The following is a 26705-nucleotide window of genomic DNA, read 5'->3' on the forward strand; positions in this document are numbered from 1 at the left end:
AGATGTGGCTCAGTTCTGAGATGGTGGTGGAAGCATGGGTATAGTCACGTGCCGACCTCTCTCAACTTTGAACCCCAACGCTATGACAGAATGTCCGCTGAACCCTCGCTCTTTCCTTTTCCATCAACACCGCCCTCGTAACGATGCCATGCAGCTCCCGAGTCAGTACAGCGACCACCGGCGACTAGGCCTCACTAGCATGGCCGGACCGAATGCGGGATCGAAGTATTAGTATCGCCGAGAGCAGGTGCCGCGTGGGGTTACAATATCGAGGACTACCAGCGGAGTCACATTCGAGATCAGACGCTCACGGTAAGTCGATCAGCCACGTGGGTATGCATTTTCTCCCATTGGCTCGTCGACTGCTGCATCTACGACGATGGCAACGACACCAGAACTATCCTACGAATGAAGGAGAATCAGCAATCGAAATGGAAGTGATTGGTTCGCTTTACTTACGAGAAGGAAGATATCTGTCTATGCCACTACCACGAACCTGTGGCCATGAAGCTCATCTCTTGAGTCCTGGGCAGAAGAACCAGAACGAGCGAACACCAAGCTGTACGCCGAGATGTTGTCCATGATAGTTCTCTTCATCTTCACCAGTGTACGTCAACACCTCCTACACCATCAGGAGCCTCCAACATCCTAACCGCGCATAGCCAATACTCTACTTCCTCCTCCGCTCCCTCTACTACCTCACCATCCACCCCCTCTCTTCCTTCCCAGGCCCCAAACTCTGGGCCATCTCCCGCCTGCCCTGGCACTATGTCAACCTCCGCGGCGACCTCGCATGGCGCATCCGCGACATGCACATCTACTACAACAGCCCCGTAATACGCATCGCACCCGACGAGCTGTCCTACACCAGCAGCACAGCCTTGAAGAAGATCGATGGCTCACCTCCACCTCGCGAGTTTCTCAAGTGTCTGGATGGTCGTGGTATCGCTCCTGCGGTCGTCAATGGACGTCGTAGTATCGTCACTGAGACGCCTGAGCGCCATGCAGTGATACGGCGTGCGTTGCAGCCAGCGTTTAGTGAGCGCGCGTTGCGGGACCAGGAAGATTTCTTCCGAGATCACACTGATCGACTTGTTGCTCATTTACGAAAACCGCAGTACCATGCTGTAGAGCAGAACATCCTCCGTTGGTTCAGCCTATTGAGTTTCGATGTCATGAGCGACCTGGCCTTTGGACAACCAGCGGGCTGTCTCGACCGCGCCGATGAGCCCTGGCTTGACGTTATCGGATCGCGTGTCAAGAGCATTGTTTGGTATCAACTCGCTACGTACTACCATATCGAGTGGATACTTAAATGGACAGCACCCAAGGCGGCTATGGAGGCGCGGAAGCGGCATCAAACGTTGACACTGCAAAAGGTGCAGCGACGGATTGACGAAGAGCGCGCCGGCACCCGGAAAGGGAAGAGGAGGGATTTCATGAGTTACATCCTTGGTAATGAGAGCGAGAATTTGAGTAACATGGATCTTTTTGGTATGGCGAGTGCGTTGATTGTGGCAGGTAGTAACACGACTACGTATACGATGAGCGCATTTGTCTTCTTCGTTTGCGGGCATCCGGACGCGTATGCGAAGGTCATTGCCGAGGTGCGGGGTAGGTTTGCGAGCGAAGAGGAGATTACCATGGTTGCTGCTGGTGAGCTGGTTTACTTGAAGGCTTGCATCGAGGAGTCAATGCGTATTTCGCCGCCCACGCCATCGGCTTTGCCGCGCTGGGTTCCAGAGGGTGGAGAGGAGATAGATGGGAGATGGGTACCGGGAGGGGTAACTATTCATCTGTATCTCGATCATGGCGAGTTTGTACTGACTAGTCGGCCAACAGACAGCTGTGGGCGTGCACAATCTGGCAGCCTGCCATGCTCCATGGAACTGGCACCGACCTCTTGACTTTATCCCGGAGAGGTGGCTGCAGACGAAAGATGGAGAGTTTGCTAGTGATGACCGAGGCGCGTCTCGCCCTTTTTCCTATGGTAGACATGATTGCATTGGACAAACGTAAGATCTCTCTTTTCCTTCCCGGTATCACTGGAACGATCGCTGACTTCATGCTTTTCCAGTATGGCTATGAATGAGATGAGACTGGCTTTGGCTAAGCTCTTCTGGAACTTTGACATCTCGCTCAGCCCAAACAGTGAGAAGTGGTGGATCACACAAAAGTCGTATTTGGTCTGGGAGAAGAAGCCGCTCATGGTCTCCATCAGGCCGAGGCAGTAGTCAGAACTTGATTGAGCATCTGTTATATCAGCACGTACATTTACAAGGCTATGCATACCGGCAGCGTCAAAACGGTGTACAGAACGCTTGCGTAGGCCTCATGACGGCCAAGTACGCCCTATACGGGGGATACGGTGAATACGGGCGATGATGTGTGTGCGTGTATCAGACCCGGACATCGTTGATTTACCTCATGTGATTCGACAGCAGAAAGCCTGTCTTTCCGAGAACATTTTTACCAAGCCAGGATGTTGGTTGCGCGTGTTCCGTTGTACTCTTGGAGTGTAGACCAATTATGCGCGATGCGTTTGCAGTGGCACTTTACTCGGCCCGTTACACTTCGGCCCGAGCGTGTTGAAACTAGGAAGGGGTCTACCGGTAGATCGTATTGATAGCAGTGGGCGCTCTTCGGCGCTCACATTTGAGTTAGGCAGCGGCAAGTAGAATGGCCACTCCTTTGACCACGTGGTAGGCGGTCCAGTAAATGAGTATGGAATGTTTACCACGGTCCACGGTGAGCAGCAAGATGGGATAATCACCTCTCTGCCGAGCTTACAATGGTCGAGGAATATTACCTTCTGTCCCACTCCCGACCATCTTCACTCGTCAGCCATTCTGCGTGACTGAGACCAGCTTTGGTGTGAGCCATGGCGATACCAAACTCCATTGCCGACCGGCCAAAGCGAGAGCTGAAGGTGCTTTCATTGGGAATGACGCGTACTGGTGAGTTCCTCTAACGTTTGCTTTTGCTATTGTTACGGCCGTCGGGAGAAGCTGGCTGAAGCGACGGTAGGGTCGGCCTCGATCACTCAAGCTCTCGAGATTCTCGGATATCAAGGCGTGCACCACGGCATTAAGGCCATCAGTTCTCCAATTGAATGGGAACTCTTTAGCAAAGCATGCGATTCCTTTTACCCTTCGCTCCCGACCTACACGGGCGCGCCCTTCACACGCGCCGACTGGGATGTGGTCTTTGGACCTTATGAGGCCGTTACCGATATGAGCTCTTTCTTCGCCACGCAGCTCATCGAGGCTTATCCCGAGGCGAAGATCATCCTGGTAGAGCGCGATATCGACGAGTGGTACGACAGTATGGAAGCAGCCATCTTCAGCACGACATGGGGCCTTCGCGCTGATCTCGTGATCAACGTACTGGGTCCGCTCTATGGACTCAAGGGCGGCAGCACGATTCGCAAGATCATGTTGGGCTTCTATGGCGTGCGCAATGTGCAAGAGATGCGACGAGTTGCCAAGGATCGGTATAGGCTGCACTATGCAGAAGTTCGGGCTGCGGTCCCTACCGAACGCTTGCTCGAATTTCGCTTGGAGGATGGCTGGAAGCCGCTGTGTGAGTTTCTGGAGAAAGATATGCCAGACGAGCCATTTCCTGTGAAGAACAAAAGAGAGGAGCATGTGAAGAGGGTGAGACAAAGGCAGGACATGTTTTTCAAACACTTTGCAAAGAATTTTGCCAAGAAAGCGATACCTTGCGCGCTGGGTGTTGGCATCCTAGGCTTGGTTATATTGAGAAGCAGGTCTGGTGCGCGATGGGACGCGATGTTGAGCGCCCTCAAGAAGACGTTGAAAGAGGCATGGTGATGGGTTTCGCTGGTCGTGGCGGCGATGCGGCTGATCGGCAGAGTGGGACAGCGGAATGATCGCGAAGATTCCCTTTGGCAGACCTCAAGATATCCGCAATGAAGCATCATGCACCGCACGTACGATGTTCTTCGCTCCTCTCCAGTCAAAGAAGCCAGTTGTCTCTACGGGGTGAATCTTTTCGCATTTGCAAGCATGACTGACGTGTCGTGAATGGCGGGCAGAATGCTTCGATCCAGGCAACTGTCAGAAGACCTGGCGCATTGTGTTCTCACCCTGTGGCAACAACATTGAGGAAACGTTGCATATAGACAAAGGAGTCATCGAGGTGAATGGTGTTGGCGGTGCGGTGGAGCCGGTGTCTCGTGTAGATCTGTCTGCCTAGCGACTGGAAGACTACCGAAAGGACACCTGGAACTTGGGACAGACATTGAGGGCCGTGTCCGAGATTATCGACGCAACGACTCAGACTGGCTGGGGTTTTGCGCATTGTGGAAACGGCGATTTTCAACCCAGATGAGTTCATTCGCGACTTGGACGTTGAGATGGTAGAGCACCGAGGTTTGCAGGTGTTCGCGTTCGCTTAGATGGAGGGGTAAATTGGACTAGAGGCACGATAGCGATAACGACGGAGCTCATCACCGTCTGCACAAGAAGCTACTGTGGCCTATAGGTCTGCATAGCGCGGAGTCACACATGCTACACAGGAGCCGTGAAAGCCCAGTGCTAGCGAATTACACGTGTCCTGTAGCCAGCTGCGTCAAACGCAGGTGAAATTGAGGCTGATGCGGGCGGTTGGGGCAAAGTGAACGGGCCATGGGCGAGCTGCGCGCTAGACCGTTTGCGGAGCAAGATCCTCGAGATCGCAAGGTGTTCTTTCGAAATACTTCCACGACGTGTCCATATAACAGTAGCCGCCCACCGCTACTTGCCCTTCTTCCTCCACTCACCTTGCAACTGCAACCACCGCAACTCGCCTTTAGTTTCTTTCTCAGCGATACCTGGAGAGCCCCGTCTACTCCACACATTGCGAGCTCCCAGAGAGTTACGCCCGCACTTGCACCTGGCATCTAGGCCATACCCCCAGTCTTGAGGACTACACACACATCACAATGGCTCGAAGCTCGCGGGGCGCCAACCAGCGCTCAACATGGTCCATTGCCTTCTACCTCCTCCTCGTCCTTGTCGGCGGTCTGATGCTGGCTAAGACAGCACATGCCCAAGACCAGGAGCCCATCAAGGACGACGCCAATGGTGTCTCCGGCCCCGTCATCGGTATCGATCTGGGAACCACCTACTCTTGTGTCGGTATCATGAAGAACGGAAAGGTTGAGATCATCACCAACGACCAGGGTAAGTCTGCGTGCTCGACCATCTCACACACCCAAACTGACATGTGTCCTCTCCAGGTAACCGTATCACACCTTCTTGGGTAGCCTTCACCGATGACGAGCGTCTTGTCGGAGACGCCGCCAAGAACCAGTTCGCCTCCAACCCCGAACGCACCATCTTCGATATCGTACGTACACTCCCGTATACCCTTGTTGCAAGGCTGGCATACTGACTGTGGAGCAGAAACGTCTCATCGGTCTCAAGTACAAGGAGAAGTCTGTTCAGAATGACATCAAGCACTTCCCCTTCAAGGTCGTCAACAAGAACAACCAACCCAAGGTTTCCGTTGCGGTTCACGGCGAGGAGAAGACCTTCACCCCCGAGGAGGTCTCCGCCATGGTTCTGGGCAAGATGAAGGAGGTGGCCGAGAGCTACCTTGGCGAGCCTGTCAAGAACGCTGTCGTTACCGTTCCCGCCTACTTCAACGACGCTCAGCGTGCCGCCACCAAGGACGCCGGAACTATCGCTGGTCTCAATGTTCTCCGTGTTGTGAACGAGCCCACCGCTGCCGCTCTGGCTTACGGCCTCGACAAGGTAAGACATCAGCATCCTCCGTTGAAGCAACTCAGCTAACGCACCACAGACCGACCAGAAGGAACGTCAGGTTCTCGTCTACGATCTCGGTGGTGGTACTTTCGATGTTTCCATCCTCACTATCGAATCCGGCGTTTTCGAGGTTCTGTCTACCGCTGGTGACACTCATCTCGGTGGTGAAGACTTTGACAACCGTGTCATCAACTACTTCACCAAGAAGTACAACAAGGAGAACGACGTCGATATCACCAAGGACTCCAAGACCATGTCCAAGTTGAAGCGTGAGGTTGAGAAGGCCAAGCGCACTCTCTCTTCCCAGAAGACCACCAAGATCGAGATTGAGTCTTTCTTCAAGGGCAAGGACTTCTCCGAGACCCTCACCCGCGCCAAGTTCGAGGAGCTCAACAACGACCTCTTCAAGAAGACCCTCAAGCCCGTTGAACAGGTTCTCAAGGACGCCAAGATGAAGAAGAGCGAAATCGACGACATTGTTCTCGTTGGAGGTTCCACTCGTATTCCCAAGGTCCAGGCCATGCTCGAGGAGTACTTCGGAAAGAAGGCCCGCAAGGATGTCAACCCCGATGAGGCTGTCGCTTACGGCGCTGCTGTTCAGGGTGGTATTCTCACTGGTGACGCCGCTACCGGAGACGTCGTTCTCATGGATGTCAACCCTCTTACCCTCGGTATTGAGACCACTGGTGGTGTCATGACCACCCTTATCAAGCGTGGTACTATCATCCCCACCAAGAAGAGCCAGATCTTCTCCACCGCCGCCGACAACCAGCCCGTAGTCTTGATCCAGGTCTTCGAAGGAGAGCGAGCCATGACAAAGGACAAGTAAGTATCCACCGCGTTATCGCGTGTCCGCCACAAAGATCGATTTGCTAACCTATATCTGCAGCAACCAACTCGGAAAGTTCGAGCTTACCAACATCCCTCCCGCGCCCCGTGGTGTTCCCCAGATTGAGGTCACTTTCGAGCTTGATGCCAACGGTATCCTCAAGGTTGGCGCTATCGACAAGGGCACTGGTAAGGGTGAATCCATCACCATCACCAACGACAAGGGCCGTCTCAGCAAGGAAGACATTGAGCGCATGGTTGAGGAGGCTGAGAAGTACGCCGAGGAAGACAAGGCCAACCGCGAGCGCATTGAGTCCCGCAACAAGCTCGAGAACTACGCCTACAGCCTCAAGAACCAGGTCAACGACGACGAGGGTCTTGGTGGCAAGATCGAGGAGGAGGACAAGGAGTCTCTCCTCGAGGCCGTCAAGGAGACCCAGGACTGGCTCGAGAGCAACGCCGCCGAGGCTGCCGCTGAGGACTTTGACGAGCAGTTCCAGAAGCTGTCCGACGTCGCCTACCCCATCACCTCCAAGCTCTACGGCGCTGGCGGCCCCGGTGGTGACGATGAGATGCCTGATGACCACGACGAGTTGTAGATGGTTGACTGTAGAGTCACCACATGTTGCATCCTTCCTGTCGTATTTTGGTTCCATTGGCACCCCGTGTATGAGTAGAAAAGCACTTTTCGCGTTGGAGATATGACTTGCTTAGACGCACTCAGATATATGCGCAGTCATGGGAGTATTTACATGGAATGAAATACTTATGAGATCACTTGATTCTTCCAATGATACCTGGTGTTTGAATTCGTGTCGCACGTTGCTGCATACGTGCTGCTGAATGTTGATGAGTGAATATATCCCAAGACGATGTAGCCTCCTAGGTTGGTTATTGAGGTAATACACAGCTCGCATCCATGCCAACTCAGGGAAGCAGATCCTGTCTCAGACAGCCTTGCTAAGCGTCAGCGGGATGTCATGCTCATCCGCTTCCCTTGCGTTCCTTGCGACAAGACCTTTGGAACCAAGGCCTTTTTCAGCAGACACTTCGGCAGAGATCGTCACAAGTCTGTGGTTGAGGATGGGTGTGAACTGTACTGCAAACCATGCAACTACCAGGCCAATGACCGGAACGTGCTTAACCGCCGTCAGTCGAGCGCGCGCCGCTAAAAGAGAGTAGCCAGTGTACCAGTGACGATGATGTCTATTCTCTTTTTTTTCGTGATTCCTGCGAAAGCGGTCTTTGTGGCGCGTTTGGAAGAGTTCTTTTGTAGCCTCATCCTCGTCCCTAGGGGTGGCCAGATGATGATACAGAGGGTAGGAGCATACACCACCCTAGAACATCTCTACTCATCAAGATCTAATCATATGTATACTACAAACTGCGACCCAAAATCTAGCCCGTGTCTTTCTGTTTGACAGGCGCATCTGGAAGGCCCTCTCCTCGTGGCTCTCGTATTGCATGTGCCGCTTTACCCAGCTTAGCCTGCCAGGACATAGGTCCGGTGAGCTGGTGTACCAACGAAACCGAGGTTCTAGAGGAATGTTGAACATTCGATAGTGTCAGAGGCCATGTTCTCGTATCGTTTCGTGTACTTGAGTGAGGGGTTTCCCTTCCATGTTTTCTTTTTGCTAACGTGCATCGTGTCTTTGTTGCTCCTTCCTTACTAATAGTCTGGGTGTCGCGCAGAGAAGGAACCTGCTCTAGGGCTCTGCAGATGCTCACGCTCATCAAGTTACTCGATACTTGCTCTTCCCTTCTCTCTCGTTGTCATGCGGGGTTCTTTCGTTTGGTGCCGTGGTTGCGCTTTCCCCTTGCGAGCGTTCTTACTTCAACGTCTTTTCCGGCAGAGCGTGGAGCGCCAGACATGTCTTTGGTGCATCTGCGAAGCTTACTGTGAGTGACTCACTCCAAGAAATCGCCGTGAGGTTTGATTATTTGGTCGGGTGTTCGCACTTCTTTCTACGCTCGTGTTGCGACTTCCCTGTGTTGACACCATGGCTGCCGCGATCGAAACACTGTCGCCTGGTCGTTTCTACCTTCTGATGAATTTTTTTGGTCATCGCTCTTCGACTTTCGCTCGCCGTCGCTCGCTGGATCCTACACCTCGCCTAGGGGGTGAACACACGCGCTGCGGATAAACCTCTAGGCCTGGCTAACCACCGTGCCACCGTCACCAACAATGCGGCACCCAACCAAAGGCACGCGCGATACACACCAACAGGTCGTTCGAAAACAGGATCGGGAGACGCGCGCAGTGTCGTCGCAGTCGATCGATCCACCGTCCGGTCGCCTTATCGCTTCGTTAAGCCAGCGCTATTTTTTAATAGCCCAACGATGCATCGAAGCTACGAAGAGACTACGCGGCCTCTGATCACAGCCACCTCCATATCCTGGACCACGCGAGATTTGGATCGTGAAGCGACAATCGCTCCACTTGTGCAGCAATAACGGCTATACATACCTACCCCAGGCAATATGCTCCACGGCCGGAAATTTGCTTGCGAAGTCCTGGTTTCTGGCCCTGGTCTGGGAACGCAACAACCTTGGAGATAGCAGCAAACGTTATGTCTGAGCGTCAATATTGGAGAACCAGGATAGTCCCGAACGGGAACCACGCCGATCACAACACGCAATTACATGTGATGACGCGTGCAATATCGCGAGCTTCACGTTGGATCTCAATCAAGCAAGAAAGGTGATATAGTTTTTATGGCTTTTGGAATTTGCGAGATACTAACAATAAACATTTACAAAATACACATAGACCGCTAAGAGCCGTGACGAGTAACGCGAATGGACCTGCGACCACTACCCAAAGTGCACGTGGGCATCTTGCCAGGCAACTAAGTCAAGATGACTGCCTAGGCAAGGAGACGTTCAGGTCGACAAGGTACAAAGGGGGAATATGGCGAAGAGTAATACACAAAATGACCCAAAGCGCAATCCAACTCCAAGCATGTTCATGTCGGAAGCGTTTAGGAGATGACAACCTTGACGGTCTCACCGTTTTGGCCCATGGAGCAACCACCTCCGGTACCGGCCATGATTGGGTCGTAGCCACCACCGCCGCCACCGCTGGAGTTGCAGTTGAAGAGGTCGTAGTCGGAACCCTGCTCGCAGGTGTCCATGCCGTTCTTGCACTTGAAGACACAGGTGTTCATGTCGGAGACGCACTTGGAGCCCTTGGAGCTAATGCTGTCACCGTTCATGTTGATGTTACGCGAAACATCGAAAGCACCCTGAGCACCAAAGGTGACCTCCCACCAGGTGTTGTTGATTTGGAAGCCGTCATCCTTGTAGCCGGGGAAGACGGGGGCGCAAGCGGAGGGGACACCCTCCTTCCAGGAGAGCTCGAGGGACTTGCCGGCGGGGATCTTGACTGAGATGTCGGGCTGGTTGGCCTTGACAGACATGCCAGAGTAGCCGAGTGCCCTCCAGCAGAACAGGAGCATGTCCTCGCCGGAGCGGTCGTTGATGAACTCGGCCTTCCACTTGCTGTCACCGCCAACCCAGATACCATCCCACTCCGACTGCTTGTTCACTCCCTTCTTGCAGCCGAGCTCCTGTACCCAGTCCTGGACATCGTCGAAGATGGAGCTGACGAGTCCACCGATAGCGTCACCAACGTTGTCCAAAGCGTCGCCGAGGTCACCAAGAGGGTCGTTGGACTCTGCGGAGGTAGCGGCGGGCTTGGCGCTGGTGGTAGTGGGCTCCTGCTTGGTGGAGGAAGGCGTGGGCTCGGCCTGAGTCTTGTAGTCGGCAACCTCAGCAACCTTGGGGGCAGCAGCAGGGGCAGGAGTAGGAGTGGGTGTGGCGAAGACGGAGCTCCAGTCGACATCGCTGAGATCGTATGCGACCTTGCTCCAGTCAACTTCGTTGGCAGCGCTGCGCTTGACCTCACTGGAAAGAGTTAGCATCGTGTTCTCGTTGTGGACTCGCAGGCATTACTTACGCCTGACGGCGAGCGTGGAAGCTGGCGTGACGGTTGTGGAGGTTGGCGGCAGCAGCCTGGCCAACGACGATGGTGCTCAGCACCGCAGCGGAAGAGTAACGCATCGTGAAGTTGCGTAGGGGTGATTGAGTAAGGTAAGCGCTAGGTATCTATACTGCGGACAGGTCGTAACGTCGTTCAACGGCGTGTCGTGATGCGCTGGTAGTGGTTGGTCAACGAGTAGTTCAGGTATGAGTAATGAGTGACTGGGTGAGCGAGAGCTAGCAGGCGCAAGACGGGCGTGAAAGAGTGAACGCGCGAATTTGCCTTTTCAAAAAGAGGGACAATGTGTGGATTATATGTTGGGGTGAAGGAGGAAAAGGGAAACAAGCGGCCAGGCGCAAAGGTAAGTGGCCCTTCAGCCGGGCTGCCCCCATCTCATCTCCTGGGAGACAGAAATGGCCTAGCGCGCTGCGGACTATCCCCGTTACTAATTTAGTCAGGGCCAATTGCACCGGATGTTGCACCCCTGGATAGCGCGCGATCCTGACTTGGCTGGCGCTTCTCATTGGTGTGCCTGAGCCAGGCACAGTTGGCGCTCCGAGGTTTCAGCCGCTTTTGATCTCTCCTCGTCGCTTCATCGCCTGTCGCAGCCGCGTTCCCCTTGGCCAGACTCGCAAGCGGCAAGGAAGCAAAGAGTTGTTGCTCGACTTTCACAACGACAGTGCGCAATCCCAAGGCGCGGCACTCGACTCAGCACCCGCGGGCGACGACGTGAAGGCCGCGCAATTGCGATCTACACAGTGTGGAACCCAAACACCTGTGATTGGGGCAGCCGCCCGTGGATACTGACCCTCCAGATTCCAGAACGTTTTCCACACATCGGCGCCGCGTTGCCTGCGTGTTCCTGTCACACTCCGGCACGTGTTTTCACCCAACGAGTCTAGTCTCCGCCGCCCTGACGAGTCCACAACCTTCATCTATCACTGTCACTGCCGTGTGCAGACACAATGTACACTCCATTCAGCCGCGACAGTCTGTGAGCCGGACACGTCTTCCCCCTCGGCTATGCATGCGTAACTCCCAAACTCCGTCAGGGCATGCAGTCCTTCCGCAGGATCGTGACGCAACCGTCCACACGACGACTTTTTGCCTCGCCCATTTCCACATCTGCAGCCCACCTGCACCTAGGCAAGATTCTCTCCATTCACGGATCAGCAAGATGTGCCGATGCAACGTTTGTGGAGCCCCGGTGCCGTCAGCGGGACGATAAGGCTCTTTATCGCAACGTGGTAGCCGGTATATGCATGATGAAAATCTGGAAGACTACCCACTGCTAGTACGGTGTACAGCGACACCGCCAGCCGTGACCAGAAAAGCCTCACACGACGTGGTGGGTCGCTGTTCGCTGGATCTTCCCTGTGACGCTCCTCCGAGCAGAAACGGACCGGTAAGCGAAAACTATGTGTACAGTCTGTTCACCGACCGCTGGACTTTCTCTCATGCCCAGCGAGAGTAGTGACGCGGACCTTTTTGTGCTTTCATCATCTGTCTTGGTTGTTTCATGGTTGTGCTGCGTATCGCCCTCGACATTGGACATGTGGTCGAGCAACCTGCCCTTGCACAGCAACAACCCAGCCTCTATGCGCCAACTGAGACATTGCGAAACCAAGGAATACACAGAAACACTACCGCATGCGGACACCTTCTGTTCCTGCCGCCGTTCTCTAGGCGACACACATGCTCTCTAGTTCAGCCAGCCACACGATTACTATTATCTGCCGGACCGACAGTCCTGCATTTGTCGCTCAAAACTTACCATTGGCGGACATTAAAACACTACCATCATGATTTTCCAGACAAACCAATCATACGAGAAGCGCAACGCCCTGCGGAGCCGGCGACGAAAAACTCATGCAAGACGTTCGCAAGTGTTGCCCGCTTATCGATACCTACTCGGAGCCGGGTTGGTGTGACATCACCAGGTGTAAGACTACCATGATGCTACCAACAAGCGGATGTGTTCTAGACAACTACAGGTAATTTCGCTTGTGGAAGGGATTTGTGGTGCTGTGGAGCGTATTTACCAGTCATACCTCGAGGTTGTATGCTCGACTGGCTGCGAGATGATGGAAGAGTGCTTCCTGGCAGAATCTTCTTTTTGCGACTACACACCCGTTGACAGGGTATAGGCGATCAGAGGTCATAGAGGCACGCGAGCGGGTGGAGATATCGGTCAGATCGGGCAGCAGGCATGCAACATGACGGACGTGGTATCTGGCTTCGAATCGAGGTGGAAGTGGCCGTATCGATCGTAGTGATGACTCAATCATGTCGCCATGAGGCGGAATGTTGGATTGCGGAACTCGCCCTACGCACTTGCGTTGATTGCAAATATCGTCGTCCATAACAACAGCAAGAACAACAATCTGCCATGGTAGCGGGGACCCATGTATCCACCCCTCAGCACCAGCGGTTCCCCCTCACAGGCACCCCTCACCCAACAATCCCAAACACAATCTCGCTACCACGCAAAAACCAAATGATACCAAGAACGCCCCAACGTTCTTCTTTCAAAGCCGCCGAAACAAGTTCAAAGCCACCGAACGTTTCTGAGTACGCGCGTGTTAGTCTGTCAGAGAAAAGTCTGGATTGGCAGCGGGCGCGAAGTTGTGTTGGAGCGTGGTTCGCTCGGAGGATGAGTCGGCACCATTGCGCTGGTGCGGATGTGGTGCCTGTCGATCAAACGCGTTCTCGGTTGGTGCTGCGTGCGCAGCGCAGGAGATCAGGTTTGCCGATCAGAGTGCCGGGCGAGCGTTGGGTGTCGCGGCGTCAAGAGTTCGCGGCACCAACAACACAACACAACAGTCATGCTTGATATTATGGCGACTATCTTATGCGCTGCATGCGACTGGTAATGTTGATGTTGTGGAAAGTGTTGCGACATTTTGGCAGCGATGAGAAAGGCATCTGACATTTTCGACAGTGCTGAGGCACAGCCCACGGCGTCGCCAGGCAGACACATCACCCTACCACAACGTTCATCTTGCTCGCAACACCTGTCAAGACATGTCATTCGGACAACTAACCCCATGCTACAGTTTCCATTCAACTTAGTCACACGTGGCCGGTTGGTCAACGGACTCTAGAAGTTCTGACCTCGCAGTCCCCGCCCGTCGCGAGACGCGCAATGCCGACCCTCGGTCCCCGAGCTATCCACACGTTCGCAGAAGCGCGCAGACAGCGTGGCTGAAACCGATTACCTGCATCTACTCGTAGTGTACCACACAAGAACAACACGCTCCTCGCTATCTTATCGTCCACGTTTCCTGCGGCGCGTCCCCGCCACTGGCACCGCCGCCGTCACTAGTAGAAACAAAAGAGAAGGGAAATGTGAAACATGCATGTGAGCATACATGCCAATCGTTCAGCTCATATGCGGCCCCACTCGGAGTTCTACACTTCTTCGTATTCAGTGTCGCGAAAGCCTGGGTATGCAGGCTGGACATCTCCCGGGCGCCGCGTGGCGTTGGGGGCCGCTGACAAGTTGAGTCTGTCGCTGGTATATGCGACGGACAATGCGGCTAGGGAGGAGGTTGATGTTGTAGCGCTGTTCAGGGTCTGAACATATGAGTTTCGTGGTACACTTGCACGGGTAACGGTACGCTTGAACAGGTTAGGAAGGAGCAGCGGCATGGACGAGGTAGCTAGGTGTTCAAGGTATGATCGTTCGCTGTCAACCACGTAGGCCCCGCATGGTATAGAGACACGGGAGGAGGGCGTAAGATGGCGGTGAGGGTTAGATCTAGCTGTTCTGTATCGTTTACTGGGTTCAGGTATGTCGGTGTACGTACAGGTAAGGTATGATGGGCAAGAGATTGTAGTACGTTTGCTTCGAGACATGGTATAGTATGTACATGTCGACACATCCTCGCGGCTGCCGCACTACCTTTCATCATTCTTTTTCCATCTAAGTACCCGGCAAACCATCTCCTTCACTGCGCTACCCCAATACGTTCACCACCGTACATCAACTCTCGTTGGAATAGGTTCATTCACATCGAGCAAGTCTAGTGACATAACGTAGATCACCAACCATCCCAACAGCCTCAACGTCCCTCAGAACTCCGCTCAACACGTTGATCAAGCATGTGACAGAAAGCTAACGCACATCTAGACGCTTGAACCCACGAAGTATGCGTCTGCATCGGCATGAGCCGCTGCGAACCATTTCTTGATGCATGGTAGCTCAGGTTTGCTTTTCCCGCGTATATGCTTTTTCCAGCCCACGAAAGCCGAGATAAGGGTTCAACGGGTGTGTCAGATGTGATTTGCGTGTTTCATGGTCTGTCTGGTGATACATATACGAAGAAGAAGACATGCTTGAGATGGAGAGGCGATGGAGGTGTGGTGGTGGGATCATCGTTTGATGTGAAACTGCACATCAGCGCTACTAATTAAATGCTTCGCCAGCTACTTTAGCATATTTAATAGGCATAGCGGTAGGTGTGTGGCAAGTGAACACAAGCACACATGAACGCATCTTAAAGGTATGTGCCAGGGAAGTGACAATCCATTGATAGTACTTCATAAAACGAGTGTAGTGCCAAAAGATTGTACCCAATAAGTAGAAGCTTTTGGCAAGTAGTCGATGAACACCGACCCTGACACCATCTCAATAGCAACATCTTCCACATACTGCCGTAAGTACTGTCACTCCTCTAACCCTGGGCCTCAGTGAGGATCAGCTTCAAGTCCTACACGCATCCATTAGCACAACTCTCACTTCTCAAGACCCACAACTTACACAGCCCCCATCAGCAGGAGCGCACTGCGTACCACCAATACTAGCCAACTGGCAGTTGGAAACCTCGAAACGATTGTATATCTTGTCGCTCTTGCGGAATAGATCGATCGCAACGGAACCAGGCCCATTCTGCTCGTAGACCCAAGTTGCCTGGTAGTCGTCATCCAAGTCTACAGTACCCCCGTTCTTCATATCGAAGTTTTGCTTGCATGTGCCAGCAAAACCCACTGTTCCGTATGCGCCCAGAGAATCTTGGTCGCCGACGATGAAATTGCAGACGGGGATGCAGCAGCCTCCGGGGCAGCCACCGAAGGTACCGCCGTCGTCAAGGCTCACCTGAGCTTTGGTCTGAGGTCGATGTTAGTTTTGATTCGGCGCACTGGGAGAATATGAGGAATGGGGAGGCGTACCGTGGCGAGGAGGGCGATGAATGCCAGGCTGATAGATTGGATGGAATGCATGTTGATGGTCCTCTTGAGTTGGATGGCTGTCGTTGCTATTGTTGAGGATGTGAGTGGTGTTTGTTGCGAGGTTTGAAGACCATACTTATATCTTTTCTACCAAGTACCCATCGTCGATTGTTCACACTGGTGCTGCAGTGACAGAGACCGGCGAGCCATTCATGACCCCTGCAACCATCCCACACGCAAAGCTATTCCTAGGATAAGAGATATCGCAACCATCAGAGATGTCCATCACCCATGAGTCTGTTTCTGAGCACGTCCCTGAGAGGCAGAATATCTTGTCATTACTCTACTGTGACTGGTAGACGGTGAGTATGTATGGTAGTTTTAGGCTATATAACAGGGCGATTGCTTATAGAAGTCTTAGTCTAGACAAGAGATCAATTGCCTATAGTAGTCTTGGACTAGACAAGTGGGTGATTGCTTACGTTGATCTTAGACAGAACAAGAGGGCGATTGCTTATAGTAGTCCTAAACCGGACAGCAAGGCGTTTGATGATGGTAATCTTTGGTTAGACAGTGGGACGATTGCTCATCGACTCTTTGCACGTCGGTTAATATCGAGTTTGTGTTTACTGATAGATGCGATACCTCCTCCCCCAATTGAAAGGTTAGTTTGGATAGTCATAGCTAAAGCTGTTCATGACAAAGCCTCACATACTTCACTAAGTTCTGCACAGCGAATCGAGTATGTTTCATTGCCATGTCATCCTCAATGTCTTCCGTGTTCTAGCTCTCCACTGCTGGGAGCCTCACTAATATCCTCCTCGCTCTGTTGTCTACTCACCTCCATCGGCTGGGACCGAGATGAGATACTCCCCGCTCTATCGACATATCTTCTCCGTCAATCCATAATGTACCGACAGCCTCTTATCTGAGGTCCGTGTTTGCCGGTGCGTCATACTCCCATGTTCGCACTCACTTTTCACAACACTGCGTTTGCACTTACCTCGACCCATATCTCCCCACAACAAACTCACCCACGACTTGCGATATGTCTGTATATTATATTTAATTGAGCGATATTTCATCACAACACGACTCCGAATGGCCTAATAATCCCTGGATGCGTCTCCTGGGTTGACCTTGAGAATACCGTTGATAACAGCCATTTCGGTGAGTGAGTTCGATCCTCATAGTGTACCTTATTTTTGCTCTTTTTTGCTCACATTGATGTCTTTCACTCGCCTTTACTCAGACTTGAAGGTGGCGTCATTTTTGCTCTTACTCGATTTAGTACTAGTGCGTGAGTATACGTTGATTGTAGTCGCAGTGAGTGTGGAAATTTGGCGCAAAGAGGAAGTGAATGTGAGCGTGAAGGGGAATTCTCTACTCTCCTTCACTGCGAGAGTTTTACGCACTGGAGCCTAGCCATATAAAACTTTCTTCTGTTCGTAATTCTGCTTCCTCTAACCACCCACGTACAATCAAGCTATCATCACTTCAAAGCTTTTTTTGTATATATCATGTCTACATTCTCTGATCTCACCCGCACCGAGAAGCGCGACATGATTCGCGGCGAGCCCTTCGACGGTCCGCAAGTCACCATCGCACCCAGGAGCGTACGTGACCTCCTCGACACGCTCGACAGCATCCCCAACAACAAGTTGGGCACTACACACCCCGCGGCCTCCTCTCTCGGCCTCATCGAAGAGAACTGGGGCGTCGACATGACCTCCTTCCCCCCTCCGCCTCCCATGTACGGTGGACGTACATTCCGTCCGGCCGGTGACGCGGCGACTTGGGACTTGCGCCTGTTGGCCACTCTGGCAGTCTTGTCGGAGTTTACGCACGGCCAGGGCGACTACATGGGCAGCCAGATCAATTCGGCGGTAGAATTGAGGAACATCAACAAGAGGTTCAAGAAGGACCTTGACTTGGTGACTACGGTCGATGTGGTGAGGGTGATTCGCGATCTGCTGCATCCTCTTGAGGTAAGTCATTTTTTCTTTTCAAGATAATTCAATTGCAAACTACAAATGCTAACGATATATAGATGAACGAAGAAGATGTCTTGGCGACAAGGAAGCGCAAGAACGAGTACAACGGCCGTCGCAAGTCCGAGCGGGACAACACCAAGGCCACCGAGCTGGCCATAGACACCGACATGCCGGTTGGGGGTGAGGCGATGGAGAGGGTTGAGAAGAAGTTGAGGAAGACAAGGCTTCCTGACAAGGTCGAGTCTGACTCCGAGGAGGAGATGTTGGCTCCTGGGGAGCGGATGGAGTAGATAGTTGCGGCGGGGTGAGTCGTTGTCGTCGTCTCGCACCCTGATGATGTTGGACTTCGCGGTGTGAAAGGACAGCCGGGCAGATACCAATACAGTCCAGTACCACCATGAGTCGATTATCCTAGTCGAATGTCGACCTCTTCCGTGTCTGCAGCATCCCATTCATCCTTCCACACGTGTCCTATAGCTTTCCGGTATGCAATTCCGTCTTCCCACTCGATCCAGAGGACATTGTAAGCCATGAACTGCCATTTGGAAGCTGGTGTATAGATCTTTGAAACGAAGTGATTCCTGTCTGGAAAACACTCCGGAGGACAGGTCATCTGAAATACCTTTCCTCGGTTAAGATCACGCAGCCGAGCATGTTCAATACATACAGGCCTACTCATGCTGATGCAGATGATTTCGACCTCGTGTTGAGGTAAGTGAAGATCGTTTAGTGTGATGTCGATATCTAGAACACCGATCGTTTGACCTTGGGGACCTGTCAGAATAGGCGTATCTTTGTTTAGATCCTCGCGACCGTGCTTAGACAGAGAAGTAATCAGTCGCCGAGTCCTGAATTCCAGAACAGTAGAAGGAACATATTCAGCTGTCAGGCTTTGTGCGTCATCTTCTTGAACCACTGGGTGCTTATCAAATATTTTGATAGGTAAATCGGAGGACCAGCATTCATCCTCTACCAAACTAATCAACCCGTGGGTTTCATAGTAGTGTAGGTCCTTGATATGTTCCTTGCGCTCGCCGTCCGTTCCGATTATAGTTTTGGAAAAGTAAACAAGTTGTGGATATTCAAGAGAGGAACAGTGTAGTCTCCTTATCGCCAGCCGGCACGCTTGTTCGGCAGAACGCATGTTGACAGGTCCAGACCAACCCACCCACGACCAGGAAGGGAAAGCTTTCAAGACATTGCCTTGACGATCTATCCGTCTTTGATGACGACGTTCTTTAATAATATAAGAGAGAGAATATGCGCCATGGTGCCAGCAAAGCATGTGGGGTAGGAAGAGTTCTGGTATACCAAATATGAAACTGCTTTTCATAGCTCGCCCTTGCACAGTGGTGAATGCGTTGAATGCAGCCAGGACATCTTCGGAATAAGTTAACGTCCGTTTGCTGTAGGTTTTAACAGCACTACAGTACCCCATGAAACCAGGATATGCATCCCAATCCTCGCTTGATAGACTTGTGGGATCCACGGGGTGATGCCACATGCTTTCCGATTCTGCGAAGTTTTTGCAAGTCCAAGACACAAATTGATCATGAAAAATGATCATGCGACGCGAGAATGTCCATTCTTGAAAAGTCCAGCCGCGTGTATGATAAATCGAATCCTTTGCTCTGCTCATACACACTATCATCTGGCAGCTGGGACTAAACTGGTAAATTTCAAAGGGTGGTATCCTTGGTCGTTCTTTGTTGAATCCAGGTATCCCGTAGTCACTATCATCTCCCTCTGTAGCAGCTATAGTAACGTATGCATTTGAGTATATAGATGCCATGGAGGCCAGTTGATGAGGTTTCGTAATTTCATCATCCTGTATGATAGAGAATCTGTCCACCCATAGGTAGCGAAGGCCAAGAGCGCGTATGAAGGTTATGCTGTCTGCAACAGTGTTGGGGAGCCGAGTGCGGTTACAAGGAAGGTCTAATGCATATTCCTTGCTCAAAGCTTCGACATTGGCTTTAACTGTCTGGAAAGGATCGACAGCCGTCCCCCAAATATAGCTCAAGGCGGCATATCGATATCCGCCGTCATGCTCTGATTGCTTCACGAGGCAGAGTTTCTCGACGTCTATAAAGCGTAGATCTGAGGCGTCTGGCATCTTCTTCATTGGGTTCGTGATTGTATGGCATATGCCCGCGTGGTCCGTGTCGCAATGACTGATCCACTTCTTGATACCCTCGATGTCGAATTTCTGGTCGAAAAGGGAAGGGTTGAACGCGCTTGGAATTGCATCAATCTCCAGGGAACAGTAGTCAGGTAATATCTCCTCGCCTTGGACACTCTCTCCACTGACCCTCAGTCTATAGTCGTCATCATTCTCAGAATACAGAACAGAGCCGGTCCATTCCCCTACACAATCGGCTCGTGTATGAATTCCGAACCTTCGCGCTAGTTTTTGGCATGTAACGCACCCAACGTTCTGCTGGACATCGCGATATTTCCACACGTACTCTCCAGGATCCGGTGTCTTCTTCTCTATCGCGTCTGCGACTGATTTGCAAAGTGCACACTGCACCATATCTCGATAGCGTGACAGATTTGTGCGATCTGGAGGGCGACCACGTGTATGAGACTCTTCGTGCAGATAATAAAGCCACCAGCCACTGTAGACCAATGCGGGGCTAGGACCCCTTAGACATACGGACGATGCTGAGTTGGAAGGGTATCAGTCGTCCGGTAATGTTTATAGATGTAACTCGAATGTAAGTCAGATGCAAGCTTGAGGTTTTGTTGAGCAGAATGCAGGTGGGTTTCTGCGCAGAAGTGTGAGAAGGCAGCTGCCACCTCATGCGCAGCCTCATGACATCATGCATGCTTATCTGCATATTCAGGCTTGTGTGTGTACCGATCAACGAAATGGGAGGCGCGTTTCCAGTGAGTGGCTTGTCAAAAAGAACATATGGGAAACATCAGAATAGGAGAACGGCATACGCGGTCATTGGGCGAGCAGTGACTAGATGGTGGTTGACAAACTTCGCGCTAGCAGGGCATCGCGATCGCCGGACCCGTGGACGCATCTGCACCCCAGATTCAGAGCCCACTTCTTTCATCAGGAATAACGGGGCATCAGTTCAATCCGATTTCAGCTACAGCAATGCTACCCTTTCAAAATTGTACTGATTCGAGCGCGAATTCACCGAACAAACCTACAATCCCATGAAGATCCCCATCCACCGGAAATAACGCCCCCAGCCTTGACAGACGTCATGCCTAGCGCAAAACAGTCACGTCCCAAGCTCCTGGCGCGGGCACCCTCCCCCTAAGCCGGGAGATCTGACTAGTAGAAATGAGGGGAAGTACGAGATCGGCTTCCTATGGCGTTGGCATCACGATGGGGATTGTGCTGTGACGTCTTCTAGCATACGGGGTATACGGAGCCGAGGGCATGCGACGAGACATGCTTAAGCAGTCGCCTTTCGCTGAGTAGGGTATTTCTGTGCGTCTGCTAGTACTCTTCTCACGCTGGTACTGGTGTTGAGGCTCACCAGGCTTTGTATTAGACTGTCCCTCATTCTTCGTTTAGTGTTGCTTTGACGTGTGTTCAACATGACTGCCCAAGGACCCATGGCCCCAGGGCCGTCGATTACACGGGACTGGGCGGACGACCGTTCAGATGATCGTCTGCACAGCGTTACGTCTGGTACGAGTGCTACACCTCTGACCCAGGCGCAAACACAGCATTCGGCGCATTCTACCAATTCTGAACTCTCGGCCCATCGAACGTCGTCGAGCGCTCAACGGAAGCGATCGGTACTTGGCTTGCATCCTCAAGCACCCATCGACGAAGAGCATGACCACGGTGCGGCATCGGAGTTGCTGTGGTCGCGTATAAGGACGGTGATGAGGGAGCCGTTCGCGGAGTTCTGGGGCACCGCTATAATGGTTATGTTCGGTGATGGAGCGGTTGCGCAAGTCTTGCTTTCGACGGGACAGACGACTGCGCCGGGTGGTAACGGGTTCGGACAATATCAGTCGATTAACTGGGGGTGAGTCGAGCGCTGAGAGATTGAAAGATTGTGAGGCATGCTAACACCGATAAGCTGGGGCCTAGGCGTGATGCTCGGACTGTACGTAGCAGGGGACTCTGGCGCATACCTAAACCCGGCGATTACTCTCAGCAACTGCATCTTCCGTCAGTTGCCCTGGCGGCGGTTCCCCATGTACTTCGCTGCGCAGATGCTTGGTGGGTTCGTTGGGTCTGGGATCGTATACGCGAACTACATCAGCTCTATCGACTGGTTCGAGGGCGGGAAGATGCGAACAGTGCCTCCAGCTGAGAAGGCTACAGCAAACATCTTCTGCACTTACCCGCAGCCATTCCTAACCAAGACCAGCCAGTTCTTCTCTGAGTTCATCGCAAGTACACTGTTGATGTTCGTTATCTTCGCGTTGAAGGATCCGAGCAATAATGGTGTTCCGAAGGTATGGCCGATAAGAGTAATCGATGGGATGATGCTGACTTTATTCTAGTCTGACAAATGGTTCCCTCTTTGCCTGTTCTTCCTCATCTTCGGCCTAGGGTCTTGCTTCGGCTGGCAGACTGGTTATGCGATCAATATCGCTCGTGACTTCAGCCCAAGGTTGATGTCGTATGCTGTTGGGTATGGTCCTGAGGTGTGGTCTGCTGGCGGATACTACTTCTGGGTATGTCTTCTAACAACCCTCACGTTTCTTTCTGACAGCATCTAGATCCCAATGGTAGCACCGTTCCTTGGCTGCGCGTTTGGAGGTTTCCTGTATGACATCTTCATCTACACGGGTCCCAGTCCCATTAACTCGCCATGGCTCGGCTTGAAGCAGCTCACTCCGGGTAATGCGATGCGAGCGAGGAGAGAGCATATAAGGAGAGAGAAAGAAGAGGGGATTGTGTAACAGTCTGTTCTTTGCATCCGACCATGAGGCCTGGCAAGGTAGATATTCATGAACAGAAACGCAAGCTCTGAAACAGCCGAGTTCTCTTTGTTGAGGTATTCTTTGTTCCTGATGTATATAGACAGGTGGCTATAAGCCGAAACGAATGGCATCTCTTCTGTTCAACAAGAGCGGAGACGTTTGCGAGTACGCGTGGAAAGAGCCTTCAGTGTTGCTTAGTCATTCACGCGTGTCGGTGTTGTCTGACGCCATTGTGCCCCGCTGATGCCCGCAAGCCGCTGTCAGGCGCCGCATACCAAACTTTGACTCACTCGCAACTACACATCGAAATACTCGCGCATCACGTCCATCCACTTCGGAAACAAACACGAGCTCGCATACCTCACAACACAATGGCGAAAAAGGGCGCGGCCGGCGGCGATGGAGGGGGTTCGAAGAAGGCACAAGGACAAGCCCGCAAGGCAGACGCCGCTGCATCGAAGCAGGCTGCAAAGAACCAACAAGCTGAGAAGGCAGAGGCAGAGGAATGGAACAAGGGCGCAAAGTCAAATGCAAAGGCGTATGTGCATCTTCGCCCCTACTTACGCAGTAGCTAACATAACATAGCGAGGCCGCAGCAGAAAAGGCCGCTGAAGCAGCCCGTAAGAAGGCTGAGAAGGAAGCCCTGCTCCGCGAAGAGGAGGCTTCCCTGCCTTCCAAGCCCAAGGGCAAGAACCCCAAAGCAGAGAAGAAGCCCCGCGGGGGCGGCATCGACTCAGCGCTTGGCTCCTTCGACGCGAAGCCTGGCGCGCTCAACGCCACCGGTATCGACAACGCCCTCGACGCTCTGGATATCACGGGCAACAGCCAGGACAAGGTGGACCGCCATCCCGAGAGGCGCTTCAAGGCTGCATACGCTGCGTTTGAGGAGCGAAGACTAGACGAGATGAAGGACGAGAAGGGTCTGCGACGACAACAGAAGATCGACCAAATCCGCAAGGAATTCGAGAAGCACCCCGAAAACCCGTTCAACCAAGTCAACGCATCGTACAACATGACCAGAGAGGAGATCGCCGCACTGCGCGAATCAGAGAAGGAGAAGAAGGAGAAGAGGCTTGTGGGGGTCAACTGAGTGGCTGTGTTACTTTCGCGTACTATTCATATATGGGGGCGTTCTGGGTAGACCTGGGACGAGACGCCTCAGCGCATGATCGCAGACGGGCCGAGGCATGAGTTGGGGGATTTTGATTAAACTCCGCCTCATGAACGAGCCATGGGTCCGTAAGCTGACTTTCATTATTCAACACTCTTTCTTGTTGCATATGGTTGTGATGATCCCCGCGCTCTTAGCACGACGACGGCCCCGGTCGCCCCTCATTCGTGCAGGTAGTGTACCTCTAGCTGATGATCTACAGTAAGTAAGAGATGGTCATGCAGTCGGTCCTGGTGTTGGTCGGGAGAGCACTGCGACACGCGACGATCTTTTCTTAGCAGCCAAACAATAGCAAAGTAACAGCACGTCGGCACGACCAGTGAACACAAGGGATTCGAGGAGGCCAGATAATGAAGGACAAGCCGCCCGGACAACATGCTGTGGCGCCAAAATGATCGGAGGCCCAAAAGCAGCGCAGCCCGCCGACCTGAAACATGCGTACTAGTTAGCCATTGGACAACACCAAATCCGTTCCTGCGTTTCGAAACGCCCGCTTACCCAATCCCTGCTGCACCCGCGCGCTCCTTCCCCGGCTGCCTTCACCAAAAGAAATATGGGTCTGCGCGAGTTAGATCTTAGATAAGCCCTACTCCCGGCATTCACCATGCGTGCTTTGCTCTCCCTCACATTCTGCAGCCTCGGAGCTATACATTCGTTCTTTTCTTCCCTTTCTCTCTTCCGACTGCTTGTCGTTACCTTCTTTTGAACTCTACTCATTCGTTTCTCAACCAATATGAAGTACTTTACCACTACTGGAGCAGTGCTCCTCAGTGCTCTTACAGCGACCGCCGGCGGTATCAAGTTCGACCCCGAGGATGAAGGTGAGGATATTCACAGCAACCGCGCTACAAAGCTAACCTTCAGAAGCGTCAATCCTCGCCGTCACTCGACAGTATGCGTACGGCCTGATGTCGATGTACCAGGGCAACGCCACAGGCACATCCATCGAGGGTGTCGGAGTCTGGCCCAAGCCCCACTACTGGTGGGAGGGTGGCGCCGCGTGGGGTGGCATGATCGAGTACAGCCAGTTCACCGGCGACGACTCACACGTCAAGACGCTCCAACAGGCATTGACTGCCAACTACGGCCCCGACAACGACTTCATCCTCTCCTACCGCAAAGGAGAAACTGGCAACGATGACCAGGCTTTCTGGGCGCTTGCCGTCATGAGCGCGGTCGAATACCAGTTCCCCGATCCCGCCGATGCGCCTGCGAGCTACCTCGAGGTCGTAACCAACGCTTTCGAGAACATTGTCGGACGCTGGGACGAGACAAGCTGCGGTGGAGGACTGAAGTGGCAGGTGTACCCAGAGAACAGCTACGGCTACAACTACAAGAACTCAATCTCCAACGGCTGCGCTTTCGCCCTCGGTGCGCGCCTTGCTCGCTACACTGGCGAGCAGAAGTACGCGGACTGGGCTGTCAAGATCTACGACTGGACAAAGAAGGTTGGACTCATCAGCGACCAGTACGAGGTATTCGATGGTACAGACGACAAGACCAACTGCGCCACAGTCGCCGACAAGACCCAGTGGTCCTACAACAACGCCATGTATCTCCATGGATCGGCCTTCATGTACGACTACACCAACGGCGAGAGCACCTGGAAGGATCGCACTTCCGGCTTCCTGGATCACGCTGAACTGCTGTTCTTCAGCCCTTACGAGAACGCCACAGACATCATGTACGAGTGGGCTTGTGAGACGGGTGAGTCTGGCCGACACTGCAACCTCGATCAGCAATCATTCAAGGCATACCTTTCTCGCTTCATTGCTAAGACTGCCATGGTCGCTCCCTTTACTAAGGACAAGATCGTGCCGTTGCTGAAGGCTTCTGCGGTCGGTGCTGCCAAGGCCTGCTCTGGAGGCACTGACGGCGTCACATGCGGCAGCAAGTGGTACACTGGAAGCTGGGACGGCACCTCTGGCGTCGGCCAGCAGCTGTCGGCCTTGGAAGTCACCCAGGCACTCTTGATGATCGAAAAGGGTACCCTGCCTGCAAAGGGCAACAGCGCGCCGAAGCCATCAAGCAGCCCTTCCCCCAAGCCTAGCTCTACGCCAGCGCTATCATCTGCTCCTGCAACAAGCGACGCCGTTTCCTCATCTACCTCTGTGTCTAGCCAAGTTCCAGCTGCCAGCGAAGCTACTCCGTCCTCAAGCGCTACCAGCGAGACCCCTGCACCCAGCAAGGCCCCATCCAACGAGGCGCCTTCTAACGACAACCACAACCTGGTTCCCAAGTTCCCTGAGGCTGATGAGGCCCCTGTTTCGACACAGGTTGTCTCTTCGGTCGTCGTAGTAACAAGCACATCGGTCTCGAGCTCCCAGCCCTCGGCCTCAGGCAAGCCTGCTAGTCAGTCCAACGGAGGCTCATCCAGCAGCTGCGCCCGCAGCGTAACTCGCACTGTGACTCTCGCTCGCTCCTCCGCTACAACTAGCTGCACCCCCAGCGTGACCGAGACTGTGTACGTACCGGCAGCATCGGCGACTACGGGTCTCGTGGTAGACTCTTCGCCAGCTCCGGTTGTACCTCCTGTTACTACCACGTTGATGTCGGCGCCAGCTGCTAATACCAGCTTGCCCAACCCGACATCTCCAGAGCAGTTCCTCGGCGCTGGCTCTGCCCTCACCGCCAGCACCTCTGTTGTCGCCCTTTTGGTGGCAGCGATGGTCTTTGCTATGGTGTAAGCCTTAATCTGCACATTGCATCTTGTCTTCATCTTCTTTACTGTACATATATACCCTTCTTGCTTTATAGACCATATTCCCGGGCCGCTTGACGGCACCCTCTGATAGATCAGAATGTATAATGGTCCTTTCATCTGAACTATCTATTCGTGCGAATTTGATCATGGCTTCTACATCAATATGAAGATT

General features: G+C 53.0%; 9 protein-coding genes across 9 annotated transcripts; 7 read left to right on the plus strand and 2 right to left on the minus strand.

The window, feature by feature from the left end:
- Positions 1–571: 571 nt before the first annotated feature.
- On the plus strand, positions 572–2234 carry ALT1 (alanine transaminase; the record flags this gene model as incomplete). Its single annotated transcript, XM_049344892.1, has 4 exons — positions 572–607; positions 663–1784; positions 1843–2015; positions 2078–2234. 4 exons carry the CDS (start codon positions 572–574, stop codon positions 2232–2234), a joined length of 1488 nt encoding a protein of 495 aa, XP_049197817.1.
- A 647-nt stretch (positions 2235–2881) lies between these two features.
- Positions 2882–3833, plus strand: J4E93_006983 (uncharacterized protein; the record flags this gene model as incomplete). The annotated part of the gene is made up of 2 exons (XM_049344893.1): positions 2882–2957; positions 3028–3833. The coding sequence occupies 2 exons, from the start codon at positions 2882–2884 to the stop codon at positions 3831–3833; spliced, it is 882 nt and encodes a 293-aa protein (XP_049197818.1).
- Positions 3834–4945: 1112 nt separating this feature from the next.
- On the plus strand, positions 4946–7198 carry GRP78 (78 kDa glucose-regulated protein; the record flags this gene model as incomplete). Its single annotated transcript, XM_049344894.1, has 5 exons — positions 4946–5186; positions 5243–5352; positions 5409–5759; positions 5809–6596; positions 6661–7198. The coding sequence occupies 5 exons, from the start codon at positions 4946–4948 to the stop codon at positions 7196–7198; spliced, it is 2028 nt and encodes a 675-aa protein (XP_049197819.1).
- A 2382-nt stretch (positions 7199–9580) lies between these two features.
- Positions 9581–10661, minus strand: J4E93_006985 (uncharacterized protein; the record flags this gene model as incomplete). Its single annotated transcript, XM_049344895.1, has 2 exons — positions 9581–10505; positions 10558–10661. The coding sequence occupies 2 exons, from the start codon at positions 10659–10661 to the stop codon at positions 9581–9583; spliced, it is 1029 nt and encodes a 342-aa protein (XP_049197820.1).
- Positions 10662–15257: 4596 nt separating this feature from the next.
- On the minus strand, positions 15258–15804 carry J4E93_006986 (uncharacterized protein; the record flags this gene model as incomplete). Its single annotated transcript, XM_049344896.1, has 3 exons — positions 15258–15293; positions 15344–15691; positions 15754–15804. 3 exons carry the CDS (start codon positions 15802–15804, stop codon positions 15258–15260), a joined length of 435 nt encoding a protein of 144 aa, XP_049197821.1.
- A 1469-nt stretch (positions 15805–17273) lies between these two features.
- J4E93_006987 (uncharacterized protein) lies at positions 17274–18037 on the plus strand (the record flags this gene model as incomplete). The annotated part of the gene is made up of 2 exons (XM_049344897.1): positions 17274–17741; positions 17804–18037. 2 exons carry the CDS (start codon positions 17274–17276, stop codon positions 18035–18037), a joined length of 702 nt encoding a protein of 233 aa, XP_049197822.1.
- A 3613-nt stretch (positions 18038–21650) lies between these two features.
- Positions 21651–22637, plus strand: J4E93_006988 (uncharacterized protein; the record flags this gene model as incomplete). Its single annotated transcript, XM_049344898.1, has 4 exons — positions 21651–21751; positions 21806–22187; positions 22236–22409; positions 22455–22637. 4 exons carry the CDS (start codon positions 21651–21653, stop codon positions 22635–22637), a joined length of 840 nt encoding a protein of 279 aa, XP_049197823.1.
- A 392-nt stretch (positions 22638–23029) lies between these two features.
- J4E93_006989 (uncharacterized protein) lies at positions 23030–23748 on the plus strand (the record flags this gene model as incomplete). The annotated part of the gene is made up of 2 exons (XM_049344899.1): positions 23030–23196; positions 23244–23748. The coding sequence occupies 2 exons, from the start codon at positions 23030–23032 to the stop codon at positions 23746–23748; spliced, it is 672 nt and encodes a 223-aa protein (XP_049197824.1).
- An 814-nt stretch (positions 23749–24562) lies between these two features.
- On the plus strand, positions 24563–26516 carry J4E93_006990 (uncharacterized protein; the record flags this gene model as incomplete). Its single annotated transcript, XM_049344900.1, has 2 exons — positions 24563–24650; positions 24697–26516. The coding sequence occupies 2 exons, from the start codon at positions 24563–24565 to the stop codon at positions 26514–26516; spliced, it is 1908 nt and encodes a 635-aa protein (XP_049197825.1).
- Positions 26517–26705: the final 189 nt, after the last annotated feature.

The sequence above is a fragment of the Alternaria ventricosa genome (genome assembly GCF_023758065.1).
Source record: "Alternaria ventricosa strain BMP 2768 chromosome Unknown scaffold_12, whole genome shotgun sequence".
NCBI lineage: Eukaryota > Fungi > Ascomycota > Dothideomycetes > Pleosporales > Pleosporaceae > Alternaria > Alternaria ventricosa.